Source organism: Pseudozyma hubeiensis (assembly GCF_000403515.1).
Source record: "Pseudozyma hubeiensis SY62 DNA, scaffold: PHS52, whole genome shotgun sequence".
NCBI classification, from domain to species: domain Eukaryota; kingdom Fungi; phylum Basidiomycota; class Ustilaginomycetes; order Ustilaginales; family Ustilaginaceae; genus Pseudozyma; species Pseudozyma hubeiensis.
This window is the reverse complement of record NW_012133834.1, coordinates 75,922-99,829: the sequence shown is the minus strand read 5'-3', so window position 1 is coordinate 99,829 and position 23,908 is coordinate 75,922. Positions and strand designations below refer to the sequence as shown.

Below are 23,908 nucleotides of genomic sequence, written 5' to 3'. Positions count from 1 at the left end.
AATGTGCATGTGGATGTGGAGTGAGGAAGTTTCCAGAGGGTGATTGACGAGAACCCAACGCTCATACCCACGGCATCACGATCGTCTGTTGACTCAAAGATCGGAGCCGGATACCTCAAAGCTGAGAGAGTGTGTTTGCGAACAATGTTTGTCGTAGTGTGAATGCGTTATGTCACAGAGAGGTGATCGTGTCGAGGCAACCCGTTGCTGTTCCTGGAAGTTGCTCTTCCTTCGAGCCATTGCTAATCCGAGAAATCAAAGCTTGTGCGTCGCCGTTTGCCATCCTTCGCCATCACGATGTTCTGCCTTCGCGCCTAATCGAAAGCCCCCGGACGATTGTTCAACCTGTCCTGCCTCCTCTGGTTGATCCACGCCTTCTTGCACTCCCTGTACTGGTTGAAGACGTCGCCGCACTTGCTCCTGTCGTACGCGTTGTCGTCGAGACACTTCATCGACAGTTTGGCGGCGTGTGCGCAGGGGTCGGTGAACTTGGACGGCGTCTTGTGCGACATGACGGTGATGAAGTCTTGCGGTTGACTTGGATCTGATGGTTGCGATGATGAGAGGGTGGCAGAGGAGGAGGAGGAAGAGGAGAGGTAGGACGAGGTCGACGATGTGGATGCTTCGGCTGCTGTTGGTTTGTACGGAGCTGACATTGTGGCTAGCGTGAGGGGGAGGGAGGGATGATGACGAGGAGGAGGAAGAGGAGGTGTGGGGTTGTCAGGGTCTGGTGGCGAGCAATAGTGAATAAATGTGGACAAAAACAGAGGCTTGTTAGACCGGAGTAGTTTTGAAAGGGTTGATTTTTTTCGTGCGAATGATTCTTGGCTGTCGAGCTGGAACAACTCTGAGACTCACGACGCTCGGACTTTGTTTCGCCAGCAAGTGCCTTCACCACCATCATCTCTGGCATCGCATCGCGGCATCGGGTTTCCGGGCACACCCCTCGTAACGACTTTCACGGCTGTGAACAACGACAACTGCAGCTGGCTGCACCTTACGTATCTCCTTCCCTTCGACGGCATCTTCCAAGCACGTCACGAGCTCGTCCTCCCAACGTCACGCGACACTGGAATCTCGCGAGTGCTCCTTCACGACTCCACACTGCCAAGCGGAACAGTACCATCTCCCTACGTCTCTTCCGAGGGCATCTTCTCACCATGTTCGCCTCGTCACCATCACCGTCTCGCAACGCGTTCTTCCCTCTCCTCTCCCTCGCCCTCCTCTTCCTGCTCACCCTGCTCCCCACCCCGACCTCCTCCGCCGCGCTCACCACCCTGCTCGAACCGCACGAGCGCTCCTGCTTCTACGCGTGGGTCGACGCCGTCGGCGAAAAAGTTGGCTTCTACTTCGCCGTCCAATCCGGCGGTCACTTTGACATCGACTACACCGTCCACGACCCGGACCAGAAACTCATCACTTCCGGCAACAAAGAACGTCAACTCGACATCATCTTCACCGGCAACACCATTGGAGAATACACGTTCTGCTTTGAAAACTCCATGTCCACCATCGCCGAGAAGCTCATCGATTTCGACATTACCGTCGAAAGCGAACCCAGGCTGGATGTGCCGATTCAACCGGCCAAGCTGCTCAAGGAACACAGCGCTCCGTTGGAAGAGGGGATCGGCAACATGGATGAGAAGTTGACGCAGATCGGCAGGACGCAGAGGTACTTTAGGGTCAGGGAGAATAGGAACTTTGACACGGTGAGGAGTACCCAGAGCAAGATCTTCTGGTATAGTGTCGTGGAGAGCGTTACGATGGTAGGGATAAGTGTGGCGCAGGTGTGGATTGTGAGGGCGCTGTTCGAGAGGGGTAGTACTAAGAGGTATAGGGTGTGAAGTCGGGTCGCGGCGTAGGGTTGGGGGGAGAAGGCTGGCGATACATTTAGAGTGTACTCGTACTTTGATGCCTCAACGTAAAGATTCTTTCACAGTCGTCTGCGTGCTTTCCATCTCGAACGATGTAGGGAATACTCCTGCCGTTGCATTGTGCAGAGTGAAAGGCATGAGCCCACAATCCCGGGTATACTTGTATCGATCTCAATCATCGTCCTTCTTGCGCTTGACCGCTTTACCAGAAGGCGTGGAAACACCGCTGCTGCCTGCAGCCGCCGCCGCGCCGTCGGTATTCTTCCTCTTCAACTTGGTCGCTGTTCCTCCGCCCGCTCCTGCTGATGATGATGCTTTTCCTCCTCCTCCGCCGCCGGTGGTGGATTTCGTGGGGGTGCTTCCAGCTGCTGTTGTTGCATTGGCACCGGCATCGGCGTTTTTCCCACCGGTCTTGCCCACCTGCGGGGTCTGACTCCTCTCCTTGTCCTTTTTCTTCTTGACTGCCGAATCCTTGCTTCCACTTTGCATCGCTTCCTTGTCCTTCTTCTTCTTGACTACCGGTGTAGCACTTGTATCCGATTCCAACTCCCCCGTCTTGGTTTCTTCGTCGAGCAACCCTTCGTTCGCCTTCAACTCCAAACTCTTTTGGTACGTTGCACTGCTCAAACTGAAGATCCTATCTTCTACGGGCACTTCCGCTCCCAGATTCTGACTGTTGCCGCTACGAGAGGTGGTGGAGGCAGAGTTCTTGAGGTAGGAATCGAAACCTTTGACGATATTTCCACCGGACGAAGACGTCGTTTGCAGGTACGAGCCTTCGAACAGGTAGATCTGCGATTCGAGATCGATCAGCGATCGATCGATCACACGTTTGTTGGCGAGACCCGTGCGGAGCGTCAGTTTGGTCGCATGGTAGCGTTGCGTTGCTTCTTCCAGACTGGTCGGCAGCGCAGAGGTGGAGGCGCTCGAAGTCGGGGCCGCAGCGCCAGCGGCAGAGGTGGTGGTGGAGGCTGTGTTCGTGGCGGTTGGCGCCATGATTGCGTGGATGTGAACGGGTAGATCGGAGGATACACGTGTGGTGAACGATTGCCTCGGGGGTTTTGACGATGGGTGATGAAGGTGGTGGGGAAACATCAACGTCGACGTTGGAAGTGCAGCCCGTACGCGACTTTCTCAACCGACTTCCGCACAAATTCGCGTCACTTTGGCACTAACACTGCATGTCAAGCACCGCATCCCGCAAAAGCCTTGCTGCGACACCCAAAATGACAAATCCGTCAAGACCTTGTGAGTCGGCATTCTACATCTAGTGCAGTAGGGCGAAGTCGTCTGTGCGAATTGAATTGCCGTCCTCTCATGTATCCAGTCGTCTTGCCTTTCCGTCATCTTTCTCATCGTCGCCAGGTTGAGACGCAACCACTTTTGCTGCTTGGAGTGCTTCTGCGCCCCGCGCCATTTAGCGGAGCAAAAGAAGTCTACAAGGATTCGCCTTAGTAATCACAAGTGAAGAGGGAAGAGCCTAGGATGGTCTTCCCTCCCTCCCTCTCTTATTCCTCGCCGTAGCGCTCGTTGAACCCCAGCTGCGGCGGGAGAGGAGCCTCATTGAGCTCTCAAGTCTCGCCACAGACCTCAGCCACAATCCGGTTGTCACGCACATCATCCAGCGAGTGATGACCAACCCGGGATTTTACATCCCTGGTGCACGTCCTTGTCTTCGTTTCGTCGTTGAATCATCGTTGCCATTGAAACCAGGACATAGATCACATCACTTGGCGTCACGGCTGTGCGAGAGCCGACGCTGCCTGCTGCTCAACCTTCCCCTGCCTCCGCCACGGCAGCGTGTGCCTGAGCATCAACCACACGCTCCCACCCACCGCGAGCACCACGCTGACGAACAAGAACACCGTCTGACAAGTATCCGAGAGCATAAAGATCCACGCCGTGAGCAGTGTCGATGAGACCGTTGTGGTCAGTGTCGAGATCATGACGCCTACGCGTTCCCAACGCAGTGCGTGCACCGATGGCTCCGAGTTGCTGCCCAGGATGTTCGCTGCTCGATACGGCGCAGTTTGCACCTGTTCTTCCTTCGACATGGCTGGCGTGCCATCCGTGGGATGACTGCGACCGAGCTCGACGTCAAGCACCGTGTAGATCTGCAACAACGCGAGCGGCAGCTGCGGGACGGTACCGGCAAACGTCACAATGGTAGCCACGTACAGGATCCAGCTTCCGCAGCTACCATCGGGAACCATGCTATTACCCAACACCGCCAAAACCAGACCCACGATCGACACGCCGAGACACGTCGTGAGCAACGCCGGCACCCACCAGGGCGTTTCCATCCGTCCAGCCAGTCGTTTTCTCCAGCCCTTGCGAACAGCCGGTCTCTTGGTCGCCAGGATGCTCCAGGCAATGGCAGAGACAGCGCCACTGACACCACCCGCCAGTGTCGGCAAGCCTGGCACCACGGGCACAAGCTTGATCGCTGACCCTGAAGCGGATTCTAGCTTCGACGCGTGGCTCTGGGTCTTGACCACCAGCCAAATCACGGCTGCCTGAATGACCGACGTGTTGCTGACGATCAAAACACCAGCGATGAAAGTCTCGCGTGACGAGGTGCCGGCACTGATCAAGTCGAAGGCCGCATCGTCGACGCCGAGCCCGCCAAAGAGGAACACCATGATGCGGCGCAGCACGCTCGATACCCAGAGTCCGAATCCAGTGTGCATCTGCTGCAGGCTGCGAAGGTTAGCGACTACAGCAGAAGGGTTGTTGGCATCCTCGCCGTTCGCGTTACGCCTGAAGATGTTGATGCTAGCCAACAGAGAAGGGTAGTACGACGACAAGCGGCGCAAACCTGCCAACGTTGTCTTTTCGCTCGAGCCCGGATCGCGCTTGTCCTCGACGGATGTCGAAGCGGGGGATGTTGAGGGCACGTCTGAGCTTGCGGTGAGTGCCTCGACAGGGCTGATTTGCGCTCGCTCGACGTCTTTGGCGTCCGTCTGCATCGTCGCGCTCCCAGCTGCTGGAATGTTGCTTTTCGTGCTGGCATCGCTATCTATTGCGGACGGTCGACGGCCAAATCGACGCGCTAGGATGAGCAAGACACCGATCGCCGGACAGAGCGCAAAGAAGAAGCAGCCCTCAACGACAAAAAGGCTTAGGAAGCCTTGCCTTCCGCTATTCGGCACCCCAGAAAAGGATACGCCGTGTCTTTGCAAAAGGCTTGCGATCTGGTAGCCTGACAAGGACGCACTGGAGCCAAACGCGGTACCCAATCCATAGATGGCTGCAAATGTGACAGAGGAAAATCCGAGTGTGTCTTGATGTGATGCTGGCGTCGACCCGGACAGTGAGCCTCGTCCCGGCGCCGAGGGAAAGAGCTCGACCGCTTGAGCTACGAGTCCCAAGGTGCTACAGATGGCAAAGCCGGCCGCCATCTTGGTGAAAAGAACTCCCACGACCGAGGTGCCAACAAACGCATTGAGCAACGTCATGAGTGCGACCATGCCCGCTATGAGCACCAAGATAGCAACCAGCCCGTCTACCAAACGTGCCGGGCGCAACTTTGCGACGAGCAAGACGAACAGAAGCACCAGCATGGCACCGGTGAAGAGCACCATGGGGAGCCAATACGCCGATTGCAAGAACGTCCATCGCAGTGGGTTGACCCTGAGGGCGTCGTCGGAGGGCAGAGCGTGACGGTCGAGTTGCGCGGCGAAACCGAGTTGGACCAAGCGGACAAAATCGAGGTTGTACTGGTCGGCTGTCACGATCCCCACAATGAGGGACAGCGGCAGGATGACAAACAAGACGTGTCCCACTTGTTGCTTGAGATTGGCCGACAGGATGTCGGTGGATGTGGGTGCGGGGGACATGCTGGTCAAGGTGGGAACGTGAGCGGTGCTGGATGCGTATGGGTGGGTGCCTCGACCATGCAAGGGTTGCCCTGCTTGTGTGATGCCATTTGGATCAAGTGCAGGTGAGTCGGCCATGATGAGATGTGCAAGCCACCAGCATCCACCAATCACAGCTGTTCGAGATGAAGTGGGGTGGGAGAGAGCTTGAAAGGCGACATCGGGAGATGACTGAGCCAGCCCACTTTATATCATGGTGGAGCGGGTGGAGCCAGCACCAAAGGAGCCGTCGTGCAATCAGCGCCGAGCTGTCGAGCGAAGAAGGTGGGCAGACCCAAGCTGAGGAGACACATGCTAGCCAATTCCTAAGGAACAAGAAGGCCGAGTAGCGACAAGTGTGTGTGTGGGGAAAAAGCTCCGGCGAGCGGGAAGGCAGGTTGGCTGCGAAAGTGCTAATCCAGGGTCCGACGAGAACCTGCGTGACAATGATAAGGCTCTGCTCGGATCTCAAAGCTCAAAAAGCGACTCTGCTTGCCCTTTTCAATGACCGCATGCACGCCCGACCTTGCAGCCCAAGTGCAGCAGGCGTCCTCCAGTCCATCTCTGAGAGGTCTGTGACTGACTATGCGACATGCGTTGTTGACAGGCAAGACGATTCGAAAAGTCACAACCGAGCCAAAGATGGAGGCGCCTCTTGGATGCATACAAACGTCAAACAAAAAGCGTCAAATTCGCCATCACACTTACGCCCACGCGACAAAGCCATGTCCAGAGACTTAGTGCCGGGTCACGCTTCCGACGGTGTCATTGTGGTCCACAGCCCTCACGGTCAATGTCACAGCGCTGATCTTCGTGCTATGTATCGCACTTGCAGCCTGCAAGCCGACAAGATGGCTGAACGGCTGATTATGATCCTCTCCATTGTGTGGCTCCGAGCTCCGAACCGCGCTCAAGGAGATTAGCGTTGCATAGCAACACATGATTTAGAGGCGTCCGCAGTCGATCGCAAACCGCTCCTAGTCTCCGGTCCTGTCGGCGTTCACGGGTCTGAACAATGCATAATGCCTCTAGCCGCTCAACAATGACATCAAAGTCTGCAGCACGGGCCTCGGAGCGATTCGAATTTGTGATTGTATGAAGATGCAAGATGGAAGGGGTCTGTTGCTACTCCTACCGCGTGACTTGTACCGGCTTTTTTGCGATGCCGAACTTGACGGTAAGGGACGGAATCCTTGCCGACCAATGAACAGCTCTCGATGTCCAAGCACAAGGACCGGGTAGCTACGCATGCGTTTGTCCGTTCTGACTTGAAGTCGTGTCTCGGTTGAGTGGTGAATATGATGATAGCGCTGTGATGTCGAGCTTGACATTCGCCAAGCCGCTTTCGCGATTGAAGAGCGTGTTGGGGCTGAGGAGCAAGAGCACTGAGATGGCCAGTACCAACGCGTGGAGTACAAGCAAGATCCACGCTACGATTCGGTCTTTGCCTTTCACCGCCGAATTGTTTGGTACTGAGGGCACCATCTCTGCTGTTGAGTTCTGGAATGCAAAGATGGATTGAGATGGAGGTGGTCCACGGTCAGAAAGGATCAGCTGTCATGCGACCAACAAGTCGACTTATATGCCGGAATTCCATCGACATGGTGGTCTTCTTTCTGACAAGACGTCAATTTTGACGAACAAAGGGCTGCGGTCGATGAAGTTGCGTCCAAATCGGCGAAGACGGGTCTTTGTGGCGACCCTTTGTCTCGTTTCATATAGCATACGATTTTGGACGCGTCACCAGGCGTGGAAAGTCCCTTTCTTCTAGGCCCACCACATGCCGAACAACACATTCTTTGGACGATATTTGCATTTGGGGCTACCCTTTGTGCTCCGTGACTACTGTATCATCGTCATGAAAGAATGCTGGCCAAGGCGAGGACGCAGTCGGCGTCGACCTCGTGCATGGCAGCGGCTTCTTCATCAACACCTCCCTTTGTCGTGGGCTACTTTTCACGGGGACGTTGATACCCTTTGTTGTCCAGATCTGTTCTGAGCTTGGTGGCCGTAGCGAGAGGCAAGGGCATGGTGTGATAAGTAGTCTTCGGCCACGATCCCTTCAAACCTTGTTTCCGATCTGAAACACCCAAGCGCTGAGCCCCAGCTTTCGCCTTCTCGTTGAACCTTCAGCTTGCGTCGAAAGCAACCCTGGCTTCTACCACACCATTAGCAGCAGCAACCATGTCCACCTCTAGCAACGCTACAAACGCAACTGCTACCGTCAACGCTCCGAGTACGCCGAGCTTGAGCACCAACACCACGGCACAGCTCAACCAGACGTGGATCGGCCCCGCTGGCCTCGTCTCTGCAGGTTCTGTTTCAAGAAACGCCAGCGCAGAATCATTGACGACGCTGTTGACCTTCGGTCCGCTCTCATCCTGCATCTCGCTGCCAGATCTATCTGCTAGCCCTCTGCCGAGCAATGCTCGCCAATCCGGATCCGCACAGCAACAAGCACTTCAAGAATGGTTCGATGCGCTGCCGATGCAGCGATCGTGTACTCCCTTCTCGTGGAAGTTCGTACCGGACTACACGCATCATTTGGACGCAATGGTGACATTTCAAGGTCAGTTGGAGCAGATGTTCCCGCCACTGAATGGAACGATGGGAGGAGCAGGTGCGGGTCCGACCTTGACAAACCAAACGACGACACAATCAGATAGCAACGGCAGCTTCTTCTCCAGTGCTCCGACATCCGTTGCGTTCTCGTCAAATCCAACGACTGGTAGTACACTTCCTCAAGGACTTCCGCTCTGGATCGGTGTCACTTTAGGATGCGTCACTATCGTACACCTTCTCGCATTCGTTCTTCACGTCTGCTCCGATTTGGATGCGCTCTTCCCCACCTTGGCAGCTAAATTTCGGACATCTCCAACGCCGAACTCGGTTCTACCCAGTCATGCTCCAGCAACGAATCAAAGCTCAGCGACACTTGTCGATCAGCCGCAGGACGAACAAGCTTCGGAACCACCAAAGTACACCGAGCCCGCACCAGCATCGTCGACGCAAGGTGCGAGTGACTTGCAAGCGACTCCAGCCCTCATCCGCGTTTCTCGCAAGCTCAAGAGGGTGATTGTTCCGTTGCTTCTGCTGTCTGCGTTGGGTATGGTGGGAGTTGCTGTGGTGTTGAATGCGAAGTTTGCGGTGGGGCCGGTTGGGTCGTTCTCAGGTTCAGGAGATGGAAGGCAGGTGGATGGTTCCGGGTGGAGCGCTTCTTCGCTGGCTGGTGATGTGAGCAGCGCTGCTGTGCCGCTGTCCACGTCGAGCAGTGCTAGAAGCACATCTCGGACGCGTGAAGGATCTGCTGGGACGACTTCGAATGCAACCGTGTCGACTTCTAGCGACGATCAAGCGGAGAGCCGACCAGTGTCCCCTGCAGCGACTGCAACGCCGAGTATGACGACACTCGTTCGGAGACAGACGGACTTTTTTCCGGTCGCGTCGTCTTCCATCGCGACTTCGTCTGAAGTCGCACCCATAGCCCTTCCTACCACGCCTTCCACTTTTGCATCGCCGACTCCTACCTCCAGCAGCACGTCCTCATCTGCTCCCAACGCATCGCTCTTCCCACCCATCACTTCTTCCACCCCGTATCCCTCCTCTTCGTCCACTTCTGCAGCACAACCAACTCCCTCTTCCAGCACCGCTAGCGCCGCGGCTGCGAGTACATCTTCCACCGCACCCTCACCATTCGTACTCCATCGAGGAGACTCAACGCATCGTCTATGGTGGATCGTCATCCTAGACCTGCTGCTGTGGTTCATCCAACGCAGACGGATACGATCGCAGACCGGACTGGACAAAGCTAGGTCCATGGTGATCGATCAGCTCTCCGCGATCCACCGAGCTCGCCAGTTGGAGGGGAAGATGGATCTGGCAAAAGCGTAGTCGCGCAGCAACACATTTGTGTGATTCTGAAGCTTGTTCTAGCGTCGACATACACTTTGGTTTACAGAACAGCATTGCGTCTTCGTGTGTCAGGCTCAAAAGTCGAGATTGTGAGCAGAGACACATTCGCGTCATCAGCAGACAACTCTGTTGCCCTGCGGCGCAAGCTGTGACAACGACAATTAGCCGCTATGGTCCATTCGACAACGGCATCTTCCTCTGGCTGACCGTCACTTCCACCGTCTCTTCATAACAACGCTTCATAGTTCACATCCGACCACCACCCCAAAAAGACATGTCGGTTGCACCACATCCATTCTGGAGACCCACGCCGCTATGTGCTCACGGATCTCTCTCTTCTGCCACTGTTTCGTTTCCGATGTAGAGATGGTGAGATTTTCTTTTACTTTATCTCGTGTACGATACATCTACACATTGTCGCACGAGGGTTGTTGCGCGAAAACACCGCTTGCAGGGCCTTTCGGGGAACAATGCGACGACGTACGTGGACGCCAGCCCGTGCATCCTCTTTCTTCAGAGTGGATCGCCGAACGACATGCTGAGGCGTTTCTTCCAGAGAGTTCCAACGCATACAGACGGAATCCAAACCGAACACCTCGTCGCGAAGGGGTTGCTCTCGTCAACGTTGGCGTGCTTATGCGGGCAGCTCGAACTTTTCGCCCTTCATCACTTTTGTAAAGTACACTGTGACGCAAAACAAAGGCAAAAAGAAAGATGAGTTGTCAGTTTGGCTGGGTTCCTCTCGGTATACCGCGTGCTACGAGGTTGAAGCGAGTTCGAGCAACAGCGGTGGGGGTTTTGGGGTCGTCGTGATAATAACCGTAGAAGAAATCGAGGTACAAACCGGTCTGAACCAATCCAGAAAGGATCGAGATTGGATCGACTTGATTCTCCGATACATATCTGCACGTGTTTCGCGATTGATTGCGATATTGTCAGCATTTTCTATTCTCCTCCCTTCTCTCTTCGTCTCGTATACTTACCGATAGAGCCAGTTGGGAATGTACAGCGCCCTATACGCGCCCAACGCAAAGATGTAATGCGTCGTGATGGTCTCCGCCTCGCCCGTCCTCTGCAACATGAACAGCTGGGGCAATATCGCCACCGCCTCCAGATAAATACTGAACGTCCACAACACCTCCATCACATCAAAGTGATAGTTGAACACCAACGCCAACACCGCACATCCCCCCATCAACCACTCCAACTTGATCGTATCGATCGCCCCGCCATCGTGCGTCGGTCTGTATTTGACCTTCATCAGATACAACACGTACACCGAACTTCCGATGAAGAACGCCTTCATCAAAAACCGATACAGCGACGTCTCTGCAAAGATGTCCAGATAGCGCGTCACAAAGACGACCGTGTAGAGGAGTTGCGTTTTGAACGAGATGCCACGACATGATTTGGACAGCTGGATTTTGTGGAGGAGGATGAAGATGGATGCGAGGTGGGCAAAGTCCCCCGCCAAACGAAAGATGTTCAACGACATCGTGTGTGGATATTGTTGGTGGGTGAGAGAGGGAGGGAAGATGATGATGGTGTTTGATGTTTCAGGAATGTTTGGGTGTTGAGAAACGCGGGTTTGGACCACAAAAACGAGACGGGTGTGTGTGTGCTGGACTGTGCGGTGTGGTTTCCGCACGACAGCGGCGCGTGCGTGACTGACTGGCTCGTGGCTCGTGAGATGCATCAAAACCGCGCGGTTTCCACGTAGCAAAGCCGCAGAAAAAGCCACACATTCTGCAACAGATCGAGCGATCTCATCTCCCGATTGCCACGCGTTTTGGCCGCCGCGATCTCTCCCTCCTCATGCATTGTACACCCCCCCACTGCTCGACACACTCACACACTACGATTGAGAAGCACTGCTCATCGCGACGCAAAGCCTTGTGAGCTGCAGCGAACTTGGTATCATTGCGGTAGGAATGCCATGCTGTGTCTGTCGTCAACACCATACAAGCGGAGCAGCTAGGCCTCGTCTTATCCTCCCCTCCCCTTCCTGCTGCTGCTCCTGCTGACCGTCCACCCACCTCGACACCGTCGTCCTCCCGCTCTTTGAAATGAATCCATCCGTACACACCAGCTTCGCCTTTTCCCCTTCTTCCCCCTTCCCCTCTTCCGGTCTGAAAACATACCCCGAACAACGAAAGTACTCCACGACAGGCTCGTCCTCACCATAAACCATATCCACATGTCTACCACCGCTGTACATGCCCACTGTGATCTCTCCCAGCCTCCTCTCTGCGAACCTGATCGCTGCTTCGTCCTCCTTCAAGCTGTCGAGAGAGCGATCCCGCGCGGGACGGATGACGACGACATCCACCGCATCCAGTGGCAGTCCGTGCGTCTCAAATGCGCCCGACAGAGGTGCTGGTACGAAGCTCGACTCGAGCCGATCTGTGACCATCGCATTCAGATACAGAAACGGTCCTTCCAACTGCACCCTGTCCTTCCCCTGCTCGAACGGTTTGAAATTCTTCTCGGCGGGAGAGTATCTCTCCACCCCGTCCCCCGCACGACCGTTCAGAGTGAGACCCCCTCGCGTCCATCGGGTAGCATTCGCCTGAGCAGCAACCTTGAACCTCTCTATCCCTTGATACTTGTCCCTCATCTCCGGAGTATCCGCATCGTGCAGTATCGCAGCATGCAGCGCATGCGACGTCACCAGATGACTCACCAACAGGTTTTCCCCCTCCTCCTCTTCCAACCGGTTCAACATGAGCGGTAGACTCCACAGCTTCTCCCCATCTTCCGCAACCAGCGAAAAGACGCTTTTCAGCATCACATCGACCACATCCGCGTCGAGTTCTCGGATCGATTTTGCCGACGCTACGCGGGTTTGCAGTTCCTGCGTCCACAGCTTCGGATACATGGCCGAGTACAGCGCGTTCGCCGTTCCCGCTGGTACGATCGCCAGTCGAACCTTCACGTTCAAAGAGGAGGAAGAAGTGTTGGAAGAAGAGTGCAGGTACAGGCCGTTGAGAAGCTCGTGCGTGGTTCCATCGCCTCCAATCGAAATGACGTCTAGCGTTGACGCGGTCGGGTGGTCCTGCACGATCTCGGATCCTAGGCGGATAGCATCGCCAGCACTCTCGGTGGAACGAATTCGACAGCGAAAGGAGGATAGCAGTGGTAAGATGTGTTGTTCGAGAAGCGATTGTGCCAGACGCGAGCCCGAGGCGGGGTTGACGACGATCTCGATGTGTCGAGGCATGATGCTCGCGATACTGGTATGCACGGCGGGGTGGATCCGAGAGGCTGCGGTGGAGTGAGCAGGTGGTGTAGACACACTCTGAATGGCAATCGTCAAGCCAATCAAAGCTTGTGGGGTCGCAGAGGCATTAGGATGAGGGCTGGAAGCTAGCGTTGCAATTTGCGCAGCAAGATACCATGACCGGCTTGCAAAGGTGTCCGCGGAGAAACCATCCCATCAAGGGTCCAATGCCTCAGAACGTTGGCTGGCTCGTGCACCTCCATCCTCCCATATCACACCATGACACCCTACTTGCACACACTCCGCTCCATGATTCGCAGCAAACACCATTCATGACAATACAATGCATCATTACCAAAATCGATCCCGCATCTTCTCCTTTGGCTGCTCACCTCGCCGGCTCCGTGGTAGCTGCAGCCTCTACAAACTCGTGCGCCTCGTCCCTACTGATACTCCTGATACTGCTAACCTTGTTCGCATCGAACAGCACTCCGTAGTGCTTCCTCGCCACCGTCACCATCTCCGGCCTGAAGGTCGTCGTGATAAACTGCGCATTCTCCGCCAGCTCCCGGATCATGTTCGCCACGGCCGTCCTGTACAGCGCGTCCAGGTTGGCATCGATCTCGTCGAACAGGTAGAACGGCGCGGGATCGCACTTCTGGATCGCAAACACCGTCGCCAGCGCCACCAGCGATTTCTGTCCTCCCGAGAGCTGCTGAATCCTCAACCCTTCGTCGTGCTTCGAGTTGAAGCTCACCTTGATCGAGACGCCCGTGTAGTTTTCCACCTGCGTCGTCTCGTCGTCCGACTCTTCCTGCGCCGCTGCTCCTCCCGCGATATCCGCGCGTCTCTGCATGATCAGCCTGCCCCTCCCCGCAGGAACGAGCTTCTCAAACACCTCCTCAAAGTACTTGCTCACCTGCTTGAACGTCCTCTCGATCGCCTCGTCCTTCCTCTGATCCAGCACATCGATCAACTCCTGGATGCTCTCGGCACTCTGCTCCAGCTCCCCCCTCCTCTCCAACAGCTGATCCCTCTGCTTGGTGAACGAGTTGTACTGCTCCACCGCCTTCTTGTTGACGTGCGAGAACTTCTTGAGGCTCTCGTTCACCTTGTGCAGGTTCTTGAGCAGCTTATCCGCGTTGGTGTTGATGTACTTTTCGAACGCCTCTTCGGGTAGAACGCCGAGGTCGCGAATGTCCTGGTTGCATCGATCGCGCTGGTCCAGCAGACGCGAGCGCTTCGAGAGGTATCGTTCGACGTTCTTCTGCTGACGTGCGATGCTGCGTGCGTCCTCGGCTTGGTCGGCCTTTGTCTTGTCGTAGTTGGACTGCGTGTCTTGGATGGACTGGGTGAGCCGATCGACCTCCGTCTCGATCGCCTTGATGCGTTTCTCTCGGTCGGCGATGCGACGACGGAGAGCTTCGATCTCACGCTTGCGTGCCGAGACATCCTGAACGCCACTGGTCCCGGCCGCATCGTCGCCACCGAGCGACTCGCCGAGCGCCTCGAGCTGCGTGCCGATCTCTTCCTGGCGTCGACGCAGATTCTCGTACAGATCAATCTCGAGGATCGATCGACGGTTGTCGAGCTCCGACAGCGTGTTGGACTTGTCCGCCAGCTCGCGCTTCTGCTGGTCTTCGCGCGAGTGCAGCGTCTCCAACTGAGCCGCCTCCTGGGGCGTGAGACCCTGCGACATGGGCGTGCGCAGTTCCTCCTGCAGTTCAGCACGCTGCGTCTGGGCGGCTTTGAGCTCGAGACTCTGGTCGGCTTCGCGCCGTTCGATGCTCTGCAACCGTTGAGCCAGGTCGTCGGCTTCGGCGCGTGCTCGCTGGAGCTGGTCCATGAGCGGACCACGCGAGTTTCGCGCCTCGTCACGTCGATGCTGCAACGTGTACATCTCGCCCATCAAGCCCGTGATCTCCTGCTCGATCTCGGTGAGGCGGCGTTGCACTTCGGACTGCTTGGCCGTATCGGTCTCGCTCTGCGTCTTCCACTTGCGCACATCGATGACCGCGTCGAGCCGGCTGCGTCTCGGATCCTGGTAACCACCAGAGAGCGCACCCTTGCGCTCGACCTTGTCGCCGTCCAACGTGACCGCGTTGACGCCGTGGCTGCGCACGTAAGCAGAAGCGATTTCGAGGTTCTGGCAGACGATGCTGCGGCCAAAGATCTGCTGGAACGCGGGCGCGAGAGCCTTGTCGAAGCGAAGCTTCTTGACGAGCGGCACGGCATCCTGCGTGGTGGGAAAATCTGTCTCCTTGGGGTGCAGGCGGTTGAGGGGCATAAAGGTGACGCGGCCGCTCTTGTCGCGGTTCATGACCTCGAGCAGCTTGCTCGCCGTCTCGTCCGTGTCGACAACGACGTGGAAGAGCGAAGCACCGGCGACGACCTCGACGGCGGTCTTGTACGTGTCATCCACCGCAAAAAGCTGGTAGATGGGGCCTTTGACGTTGTCGTCCAACCCAAGGTGAGCCGCGATCTTTTCCACGGCGAGCAAACCCTGGACGGTGGCCTTGTCCATCATCCCTACGAGCTTGCGCTGTGCGTTGGAAAGCTCGGTGCCGGCGAAGGCGAGCGAAGATCGGAGCGACTCTTCCTCCTTCCACAGATCCTTTCGCACCTCCGAGAGCTCGTCGCGGTGATCTCGCTTGGCAGCGTATTCGGTGGCGAGCTGCTGCACCGCATCCTTTCGGCTCTCGATGCTCGCCTCGGTTTCATCGATCTTGCGAAGCGTGGCGACCCTCAGATCGGTGACGCTGGCACGTTCGCGGCCGGTCTCCTCGACGCGCGTCTGCTGCTGGCGCAGGTACTGGTCGAGACCGGTGATCTTGGTTCGTAGGTACTCGTCGCGATCGCGCTGATTCCGGAACTGAGCCGAACGACCTTGCTTGCTGTAAAGCGCAGCGACTCGTGCCTTCGTCTCTTCCAACGCCGAACGCAGCTGCTCGGCTTCGGCGTGGAGTGCGTCGACGGTGGGTCGAAGCTGTTCGAGCTGTGCTCGCTTTTGCTGGATCTCGACACGGATGCGAGCGAGCTCGGCTTCGAGAGCTCCACGTCGATCGGCACGCTTCTCGCCGACCTCCTCGAGCTCTTCCACGAGCGACTCGATCTGGGCGAGGTGCTTGGCAACATCGCGCCTCTCCTGCTCGAGCTGGTTCTTTTCGAGGTTGCGCTGCTCGATGGTCTGGCCCGTCTCGGCGAGCTCTGCCTCGAGGCGGGCGAGCAGCTTTTCGCGGTCGTTGAACTCGCTCCTGCGCACGTTGGAGGCGTCGACTTCGCGTCTGCGCTCGTCCTCGAGCTTTTCGAGGAGCTCGGCGCACTCTGTGAGCTCGCGCTGGTGCAAGGTGTACTCGATGCATCTGCGCTCGCGGTCCTTCTCGTAGTATTCGCGGAGCTCCTCCTTCTCGTCGTCGAGCTCGCGCAGACGGCTCTCGATGTATTCGAGGAGGTCGTCGATCTTGGATCGCTTCGCGCTGGTGTCTTCCATGATCTTTATGGACTCGGCCCTGCGCTGTTCGTAGACGCGCGTACCGGCGACCTCCTTGAGCAGGCCGAGACGTTCGTGATCCTTTGCATTCGTAAGGTGGGTGATTCTGCCCTGAGGGACGATGTAGTATGGATTGCTGCGGGAGAAGCCGGCGGACTCGAGGAGGTTGGCGACATCGGCTTTGGAGGCCGACTTGCGGTCGATGCTGTACTCGTCCTTCTTGAGACCGATGGTTCTTCGGAGGATGACTTCGGTGCCGTTGGTGGGGAAGCGGTTGTCGCTGTTGTCAAAGACGATCTCTACGAACGCCGAAAGGGTGGCCGAGGTGGAGCTGGAGCTGTCGTGGAGGAGCGACTGCCTCTCTTCGCGGGACATGGAGGTGTAGGCGTCGGAAAGGACGAAGCGAATGGCAGAGAAGAAGTTGGACTTGCCCGAGCCGTTTCGACCGACGACGACATTGTGATGCGGAGAGAAGGGCTCGACGGCTGTCTGGTCTCGGTAGGACTTGAAGCCCTGGATGGTGAGCGTCTTGATGTGCATGGTGGGTGGTGAGCAGCGGCGAGCTGGCGAGGGAAGAGACGGTGGGTATAGGCGAGCAGAGCTGTTCTGCGATGGAGAACGTTGGCCCTCGAAGCGTCGTTCAGTAGATTGGGAAGGATCTATGACCAAGGGGTGGCCATGACCGCGTCTGCTTGTAGGCGGGGATGGTGTTGCTATGCGCGGCTTTCAAGCTTTCGTAAAGGTGGATACTTGTAAGGAAGCGAGGCGAAACGGGGGAGACGAGATGATGGAGCAGGTCGCAGACAGCGCAGTCGAGCTTCAGCTGAGCCAGAATAACGAAGAGCAACACGAGCCGAGCGCCATGCATCTTTAGCACCGCAGGAGCGCGGTCGGCAGCAGGCGGGCACTCTATCAGCCATTTATTCCAGATGGGCGCAATGCAGTTAAAGTGCAAACGCGACGCGTGTGTGTGTCAATTTCCTCATCAACGCTTTTGCGCTGCTGCCATTTGGCGAGGAGACCTGTCAATCTCACAGTCTTGTTGGACGAAAATCAATCACATACGGCGGCCAACACCTTGAACGCCTTTTGCACGCCGAACCGAAGGAGCAAGCATACTGGTCCCCTTTTGCAAGCTGTTCAATCACCGATGAAGCCGGTCTTGTGCACATGCTTGATCGCTTGCGACGCAGGAAAGATTTCTGATTGGGGGGAGAATGATGGCTGAGATGCAGATCTCGATGATATGGCGAAACGTCGATCATCCGTCGAGATCCATTCCGCTGCCAGCCGCACCTGTCTTCTTGGTCTTTTTCGCCTTGGCCGCGTCCCTCTTGCGCTTCTTCTTCTCTGCAGCAGCTCGGATGGCGCTCTGGTCCGACTTGGGTGTGCCTGCCGACTGCACCAACCGCTGCGCCAGTGGCAGACCACCGAGACGCTTGCCCAGCACGGTATGCTTGCCCGTGGCTGCGATCGCCTTGGCGCGTGCCTCGTCCCTGGCCTTCTTCTTCGCCTCCTCGGCGCGCAGCTTTTGCGCCTGTTCCTGCGTCAACAGACGGTTCGCCAGTGGTTCGGGGATCCGCTGGGCAAGCGATTGCGGTTTGAGCGCCGCTGCTGCGCCGGTGGCCTTCTTGAGACCTGTGGGGGCGGCGGCAGCATTGGCAGCCTTGCTCTTGTTCTTACCAGTGCCGTTGTTGGCAGCAGACGCTTTGCCAGCCGCGGGTGCATTCTTCTGAGCGCCCGGTGCGACGTTGGACTGCTTGGCACGAGGCTCGACAAGTCGTGCGGTGTGTGCACGAGAGCGCATGCTGGCAGGACCCGTGGGGATGGCAGCGGTCACGGCGGCTGCCGGTGTAGGCGTGTACGGCAGCGCAGCGGGGGCAGGGATCAAGTTGGCGGCCTTTTCGCGAGGTCGTTGCGCAACCGCTTGTGCCGTAGCCCTGTTAAACTGGCTGTAGGCGTCGCGCGGCGTTTCGGGCTTCTTGATCGACACTTGCAGGATCCTGCCGTCTGCGAGTGCTCCGTTGAACTTTTCCGCCGCAGATTCGGCGTTCTCTCGCTTGTCAAACGCGACCTCGAACGAGACGGTCGGGTGGTTGGCCGAGGGCGGAGGTCGCTGCTTGACCTCTTCGACACGACCGAACATGCCGAAGGTGAGACGCACGTCTTCCAGCGATGTACCAGCGACGAGGTTGGACACGACGATCCAGGTAGGACCGCTCGACCCACGAATGCTGAGCTCGGGAGGCGCATACGACGTGCCGGCTTGCGATTGAGCAGATGGTGCACTGTTCTGGTCGCGAGGAGCAGCAACAGCAGCAGCGTTGGGCCGTGCTCTCGAGTCGCGAGCGTACGGGTCGCTGCGACGCGCAGCACGAGCATTGGCGGGCCCGTTCCGTCGTCCTCCTCCGCCTCGTCGGTTGGCGTCTTGCATGGGTACGTCCATGGTCGATATAAAATGCTACGTGCGCGTTGAGCTCGAGGTTCGGATCTATGGTGCCAAGCGCGATCGAGTCCAAAGATGAGGTGCTCAGCAAGATCCAGTGCAGGAAGTGGTGGACGCTTTGCTGTGTAGACGATGGATGAGATGGACAATGCGATGAGAAGATCAATCGATTCATCAACGGGAATCATCCAAAAGCCCAGATTCCTGCACGGTCTCTGCTTTTGCCATCTCATTTTCCGATTCGGAAGACTGTCATGCCGGGCACCACAGCGTGTCGAGATGGGCCGCGCGCCGCTCAGACCAACAGCGTGTCTGATCTAACAGAGGTGAAAAATCGTTAGGCTGCTCTCAGCCCTTGCCCAAGCACGGACCTGGATTGGAGCCGGATCTGCTTCACCAGGAGTGCTCAATTTGGCATCGTCCAGCAGATCACATTCAATGCCTCACAGGAGGAGAGTGACGTAGCACGGCATCGCGTCTACGTAGACATATGATCGTGATTGGTATCGACGTGATGGGGGCATAAACAAGACAAATTGTTGCTACAAGACAAGAGACAAGGACGTCGACAACGATGGCCACAGGAATCGTTACGCGCGTAGGCGCCAGCGAGAAAAGAAGATGCAAAAGGACAGATGGTGAAGACTAGCATGCTGACACTTCACGGCTTACCCGCCAATGCCATGTTCAAGCGAGCCAGATCTTTGCCCGCCAAGACCCAGGCTGTGAGGCCAAACACTACGACGCCGGCAGCGGCGAGCGTCTGCGGACCCAGCGCCCGCTCCTGCGTGTGGTGGCTGTCTGCGCCGCGCTCTCGACCTGTGCGTGAACGCGAATCGTGCTGATCGTGCTTGGCATGCTGGGCGTCCAAGGCGGCGGCATCGCCCGTCGTTGCGTCCGGCGCTAGATCTGGCGTGGTCATCTCGGTGGATTCGGAAGGTCGCGTCGAGGTCGAGTCTGCGATGCTTCGCACCGACTGACTTGTCGACAAGGCGTCGTCGTCAGCACTTCTGTGCGATAGACCCGAACGCGAGGTACCGTTCCATCTCTCGTCATCTTCCGAGTCTCTACCAGCGGATTCGGGCATCAAGCCGGCTGTGGCGCTCCCGTAGAGCAGAGTGCGGAGGGCGCTGTTGACGTGCCGTTTGCCGCGTCGGCCGTGTCCGCGTCTGGCACGGCCAGTGCTTGACGCACTCGATGCAAGCGACGACGACGAGGCTCCCGCAACGCCGTCTGTGGTCGTAATCTGGCCGTGCGGCGATGACGCGAGGTCCTCCGACGCTGCGGCGTCTCTGCTGCCGCCAGTGCTGCTTTCTGGAAGGGCGTCCGAGTCACCGACCTCGTCGCCGTTCAGCTCATCTTCCATGCGACGATTGGCCTCGTCCCACGCTTGCACCACTTGTCGCAGCTCGTCGCGCTCCGTCTGCATACCTTGGCGTTCCTTGCGCCAGCTCTCTTCAAAGTCGCTGCGGAACTCTGTCCAGCGTCCCTCGATGCCTTTGATCATCGCTGCCGTAGACTCGTGCGACGCTTGTGTGGATGGAGCTGCTGCGGCGTTCTGCTCGACCTCTTTTTCAAGCGTTTGGACGCGCTGCTCGAGCGTCTTGACGGTATCGGTGACCAGCACGTGCTGATCCTGCAGACCTCGGCTGAGCGCCAACGCCTGTTCGAGCTGTGCAGCCAGCTCCTCGAGGCGTGCTGAAAGAGCCTCGTTCTGCGCACGGAGCTCGGCATCACGCTCGTCAGCCTGTTTAGAAAAAGTCAAGGCGGAAGGAGATGCATCGACGGCGCCGGGAGCAGACTTGTCGGCCTGTTCGAGACCCGAGTCGGAAGCAGGGTCCGCGTCGTCGGATGCAAGGTGAAGTGGCATGTCGGGCGGCGCGCGCGGGCCGACGTGGTCATTGTCGTCGTCGCTATTCTGGGTGACGGTCTCGACGCTGGCGATGCTGGCGCCGTCGTCAAATTCGTCGTGCTCGAGCGAGCGCAAGAGATCGGAACCGCCGCGGATGGTGCCAAAGCCGTTGACGGTATGCCTGGGAGGGAAGGAGGAGCTGGAGGAAGAGGCGACGGCCTCCATCTCGCGTTTAGCCTGTTCCATCTGCATCTTGATGGTGCTGACTTCGCGTTTGATGGAATCGTGGTCGGACAGTACGGACTCGAGGCTTCGGATCTTTTCGACGTGGACAGCGAGGTTGGACTGTGTCTCTGAGAGCTGCGACTGGAGGGCCGAGATGGTGGCGGAATGAGCGTCGGTGGTGGCTTGGGATTCGGCGTCCTTTGCGCGCTGCTGCTCTTGATGCTGCTGCTGTTGTTGTTGTTGTTGTGCTTGGGCGTTGACGGATCCGGGAGGAAGGGGAACGAGGTGCGGGTAAGGTGCCGACGAGACGGGAGGTGCGCTGCCGCCGAGTGTTTCGTGAATGTCGTGCATGGTGGTGGTGAGGCTGCCGAGGTCGTTCCAGGTGTCTTTGCTCCTCTGCAATTCGCTCTGGAGCTTGCTGAGGACGTGGTCGAAGCTGAAACCGGCCTTAGACCTGCGAAGACCGCCTTCTGCGCCTGGGCCGACGCCGTTGCTTCCGAGCGGCCCACCGTGCATGCCGCCTCGATACAAGCTGGCAAAGTCGTGTCGAAGGCTGAGCGCGTCTTCTGCGGTCAAGACGAGGTATACGCGACAGGCGACTTTGTGATGGATGATGGTCTTGTTGTCGTCGCCGACAATGTCGATACCGAACTCGACCATGTCCTCGTTGTGAAGCTCAAAGACATCCGACTCCTGCGCTTCGGGAGAGAGACGCTCACCATTGATAAAGGTACCGTTGGAGGACTTGACGTCCTTGATGTAGACTTTGCCATTCTGACTCCATACTTCTGCATGCATGCGCGAGAGGACCTTGCTGTCAAAGTAGCCATTGGTGGGGTTGGGGACGGTCTTTGCGTTGGTCTGACGACCGATCTTGATGCGATTGGTGGGACCGGGCGGTGCAAGGCTAATCTGCTTGGGAGCGAAGGTGTCGTTGAGTGGATGGAGGTGGAGCGAGGGATAGACGAGCCCCTGTGCGTTGGCGGCAGCTTCTGCGCTCGAGTAGACGGGCGGATTTGGTTGTTTGAGACCAGCGCCATTTGCGAGCGCATTGGCGGAAGGTGCAGAAGGACCGGCAGAGACGCCGAGGTTGGATGGAGCGTTGGCCATGGGCGTTCCACCCATGAGGGACTGCATGGTGAGCGATGGATGTGTACAAGTTTGCTAGGCAGCGAGGAAGTGGTGCGAGACAATGACGCCAAGATGGGAGGGGACACTGCCGCAGTCGGAAGCGTTGAATGCAATGTGCGAGCGAATGTTGCAAGGACGGACGAAGGCAGCGAACGAAACAATGCACGGGGTTCTGAGAAAGATCAAGACGTGTCGATGGGATGGAAACAAAGACCGGGCCGGCTGTCGATCGAGGGGTGGAGCCGAGAAGCGAGAGACAGGCGAGTGGGTGGATCGACGAGGAGATGGACGAGATGACGATGAGAAGAAGAAGAAGAAGAAGGCGATCGAAATCGAGATGGAGATGGAGATGGCGACGAGTGGATAAATGTGAGATCTGAAAATGGGAGACGAGCAAGCGCCTTTGCGTTGGCGTTGGTCGAAGCTGTCGTCCGTGCTTCACCGCTTGTGTCAGGCACTCTTTCCAAGCTGAATCAGTAAGAGATGCGGCTTGAGGCTGCGATGTGCTGTGCAGTGCAAAGGTTGTTTCGACATTTCTTTGCTTTTTCTGTGCGCTTCCGATCCACACGCTGTCAGGTCTGCATGTGTGTGTGTGTGCGCGTGTGTGGTGTATTTTGTCGCCAACCAAGACGCGAGGCTGACTGAAATTGACCGACTCGAAATTTAATCCAGCGCAGGCCAAGGTCAGACGAGAAAACGCTTTGAGCCCCTTTTTGGAGAGGAATTCTCAGGATCGGGATCGGACACTTGGAAAGCAGCGATCGGATTGCGATCTGTTTTGAGTCAAGACCGACCTGCCGGCACTCGTCCGACGTCGCAGCCCATCAAGTTCTGGAACCAGCACAGGATGACACTAATGCCGACCCAGGAGACCGTGACAGCTGCAGAGCTCGACTTGACTGCACAGTAGGCTGAAGCATCCGTTCCATGATCTCTTGATGTTCTCTCGGATGTCAGCGACCGCGTTGGCGCCCCGACCGCGCCTATCTTGGAAATAGCGAGCCGCTGCATATGCCGAGGCGATTGGTTGACTGCGAGATGTGCGATTTCGTCGTCGCTTGCTTTCAGGGTCAAGCTCACGGAGACGGTTGCAATGGTCCATCGCTGCCCATAACATCGACCTGCCATCGTCTTGTCCTGCCAGAGTGCAAGCTGTGTGCAACCAGCGTATTCGGTCAACTCCACAGCCTAGTTGTTCGACGTCGGTCGGCGTGGAAGAAGCGCAAAGGAAATACTGTACGACGCCCGCAGTTTGGACCCCGACTGTGTGCTTCTGCAGCTGGTGCATATTGATGCTGCACGCGTTGCTTTGCTGCACAAATTCGGTCAAACTGTATGTGACAAGCCAAGCCGCATCCCGCCAAATTGCGCCCACCACAACCAAAAGATGCACGCGCCGCCTCGGCTGTCACTTTGTCCTTGGAGCGAGTGTGGCCAACTTTGGCTGTTGCTCCCCTTTGTGCAATGCTGGACAGCGACACAGCATCATCTTCGCTTCTTTCTGTCTCGACACGACCATCGCCTTTTCGACGGGACACCATTGCCGCTCGTCGGACGGAACCTGGTTCCGTTTCGCTTTGTTGCTTCCCCACCTCTTCTCTGGTTCGTTCCAGCCTTCCACCATCTCGACCGTCTCGATCGTCTCTGCATCTCGACCGGACACGGCTTCATCTTGCTCGTTACCCACTTGCTCACTCATTTGAAACCAGCTGTTCCAATTCTATCCGTTGGCATCTCTCACGCTCTTTGGTTTCGATCCACATCACCCCACGCTACTTGCGACTCGTTGCTTCTGCAATGTTGGCAACGCCTTCATCATCTCCTCCAACCACCTTCTTCGTCGCTTGCCTCTGACGCACCGAACAGCTGCACGCGTCCGCAGATGCACAATACTGCTCCAA

General features: G+C 57.2%; 10 protein-coding genes across 10 annotated transcripts; 3 read left to right on the top strand and 7 right to left on the bottom strand.

Moving 5' to 3' along the window:
- Window positions 1-314: 314 nt before the first annotated feature.
- Window positions 315-913, bottom strand: PHSY_005624 (hypothetical protein; the record flags this gene model as incomplete). The annotated part of the gene is made up of 2 exons (XM_012336233.1): window positions 315-661; window positions 859-913. 2 exons carry the CDS (start codon window positions 911-913, stop codon window positions 315-317), a joined length of 402 nt encoding a protein of 133 aa, XP_012191623.1.
- Window positions 914-1,160: 247 nt separating this feature from the next.
- Window positions 1,161-1,844, top strand: PHSY_005623 (hypothetical protein; the record flags this gene model as incomplete). Its single annotated transcript, XM_012336232.1, has 1 exon — window positions 1,161-1,844. One exon carries the CDS (start codon window positions 1,161-1,163, stop codon window positions 1,842-1,844), a length of 684 nt encoding a protein of 227 aa, XP_012191622.1.
- Window positions 1,845-2,045: 201 nt separating this feature from the next.
- Window positions 2,046-2,870, bottom strand: PHSY_005622 (hypothetical protein; the record flags this gene model as incomplete). Its single annotated transcript, XM_012336231.1, has 1 exon — window positions 2,046-2,870. The coding sequence occupies one exon, from the start codon at window positions 2,868-2,870 to the stop codon at window positions 2,046-2,048; it is 825 nt and encodes a 274-aa protein (XP_012191621.1).
- Window positions 2,871-3,610: 740 nt separating this feature from the next.
- PHSY_005621 (hypothetical protein) lies at window positions 3,611-5,713 on the bottom strand (the record flags this gene model as incomplete). The annotated part of the gene is made up of 1 exon (XM_012336230.1): window positions 3,611-5,713. The coding sequence occupies one exon, from the start codon at window positions 5,711-5,713 to the stop codon at window positions 3,611-3,613; it is 2,103 nt and encodes a 700-aa protein (XP_012191620.1).
- A 2,202-nt stretch (window positions 5,714-7,915) lies between these two features.
- On the top strand, window positions 7,916-9,622 carry PHSY_005620 (RSC complex protein; the record flags this gene model as incomplete). The annotated part of the gene is made up of 1 exon (XM_012336229.1): window positions 7,916-9,622. The coding sequence occupies one exon, from the start codon at window positions 7,916-7,918 to the stop codon at window positions 9,620-9,622; it is 1,707 nt and encodes a 568-aa protein (XP_012191619.1).
- A 428-nt stretch (window positions 9,623-10,050) lies between these two features.
- On the bottom strand, window positions 10,051-18,799 carry PHSY_005619 (hypothetical protein; the record flags this gene model as incomplete). Its single annotated transcript, XM_012336228.1, has 5 exons — window positions 10,051-10,327; window positions 10,627-11,060; window positions 11,730-12,941; window positions 13,333-16,916; window positions 17,650-18,799. 5 exons carry the CDS (start codon window positions 18,797-18,799, stop codon window positions 10,051-10,053), a joined length of 6,657 nt encoding a protein of 2,218 aa, XP_012191618.1.
- Window positions 18,800-19,460: 661 nt separating this feature from the next.
- On the bottom strand, window positions 19,461-22,013 carry PHSY_005618 (hypothetical protein; the record flags this gene model as incomplete). The annotated part of the gene is made up of 1 exon (XM_012336227.1): window positions 19,461-22,013. One exon carries the CDS (start codon window positions 22,011-22,013, stop codon window positions 19,461-19,463), a length of 2,553 nt encoding a protein of 850 aa, XP_012191617.1.
- A 55-nt stretch (window positions 22,014-22,068) lies between these two features.
- PHSY_005617 (hypothetical protein) lies at window positions 22,069-22,374 on the top strand (the record flags this gene model as incomplete). Its single annotated transcript, XM_012336226.1, has 1 exon — window positions 22,069-22,374. One exon carries the CDS (start codon window positions 22,069-22,071, stop codon window positions 22,372-22,374), a length of 306 nt encoding a protein of 101 aa, XP_012191616.1.
- Window positions 22,375-22,790: 416 nt separating this feature from the next.
- PHSY_005616 (regulation of amino acid metabolism-related protein, putative) lies at window positions 22,791-23,135 on the bottom strand (the record flags this gene model as incomplete). The annotated part of the gene is made up of 1 exon (XM_012336225.1): window positions 22,791-23,135. One exon carries the CDS (start codon window positions 23,133-23,135, stop codon window positions 22,791-22,793), a length of 345 nt encoding a protein of 114 aa, XP_012191615.1.
- A 47-nt stretch (window positions 23,136-23,182) lies between these two features.
- PHSY_005615 (hypothetical protein) lies at window positions 23,183-23,548 on the bottom strand (the record flags this gene model as incomplete). Its single annotated transcript, XM_012336224.1, has 1 exon — window positions 23,183-23,548. The coding sequence occupies one exon, from the start codon at window positions 23,546-23,548 to the stop codon at window positions 23,183-23,185; it is 366 nt and encodes a 121-aa protein (XP_012191614.1).
- Between the last annotated feature and the right edge of the window lie 360 nt (window positions 23,549-23,908).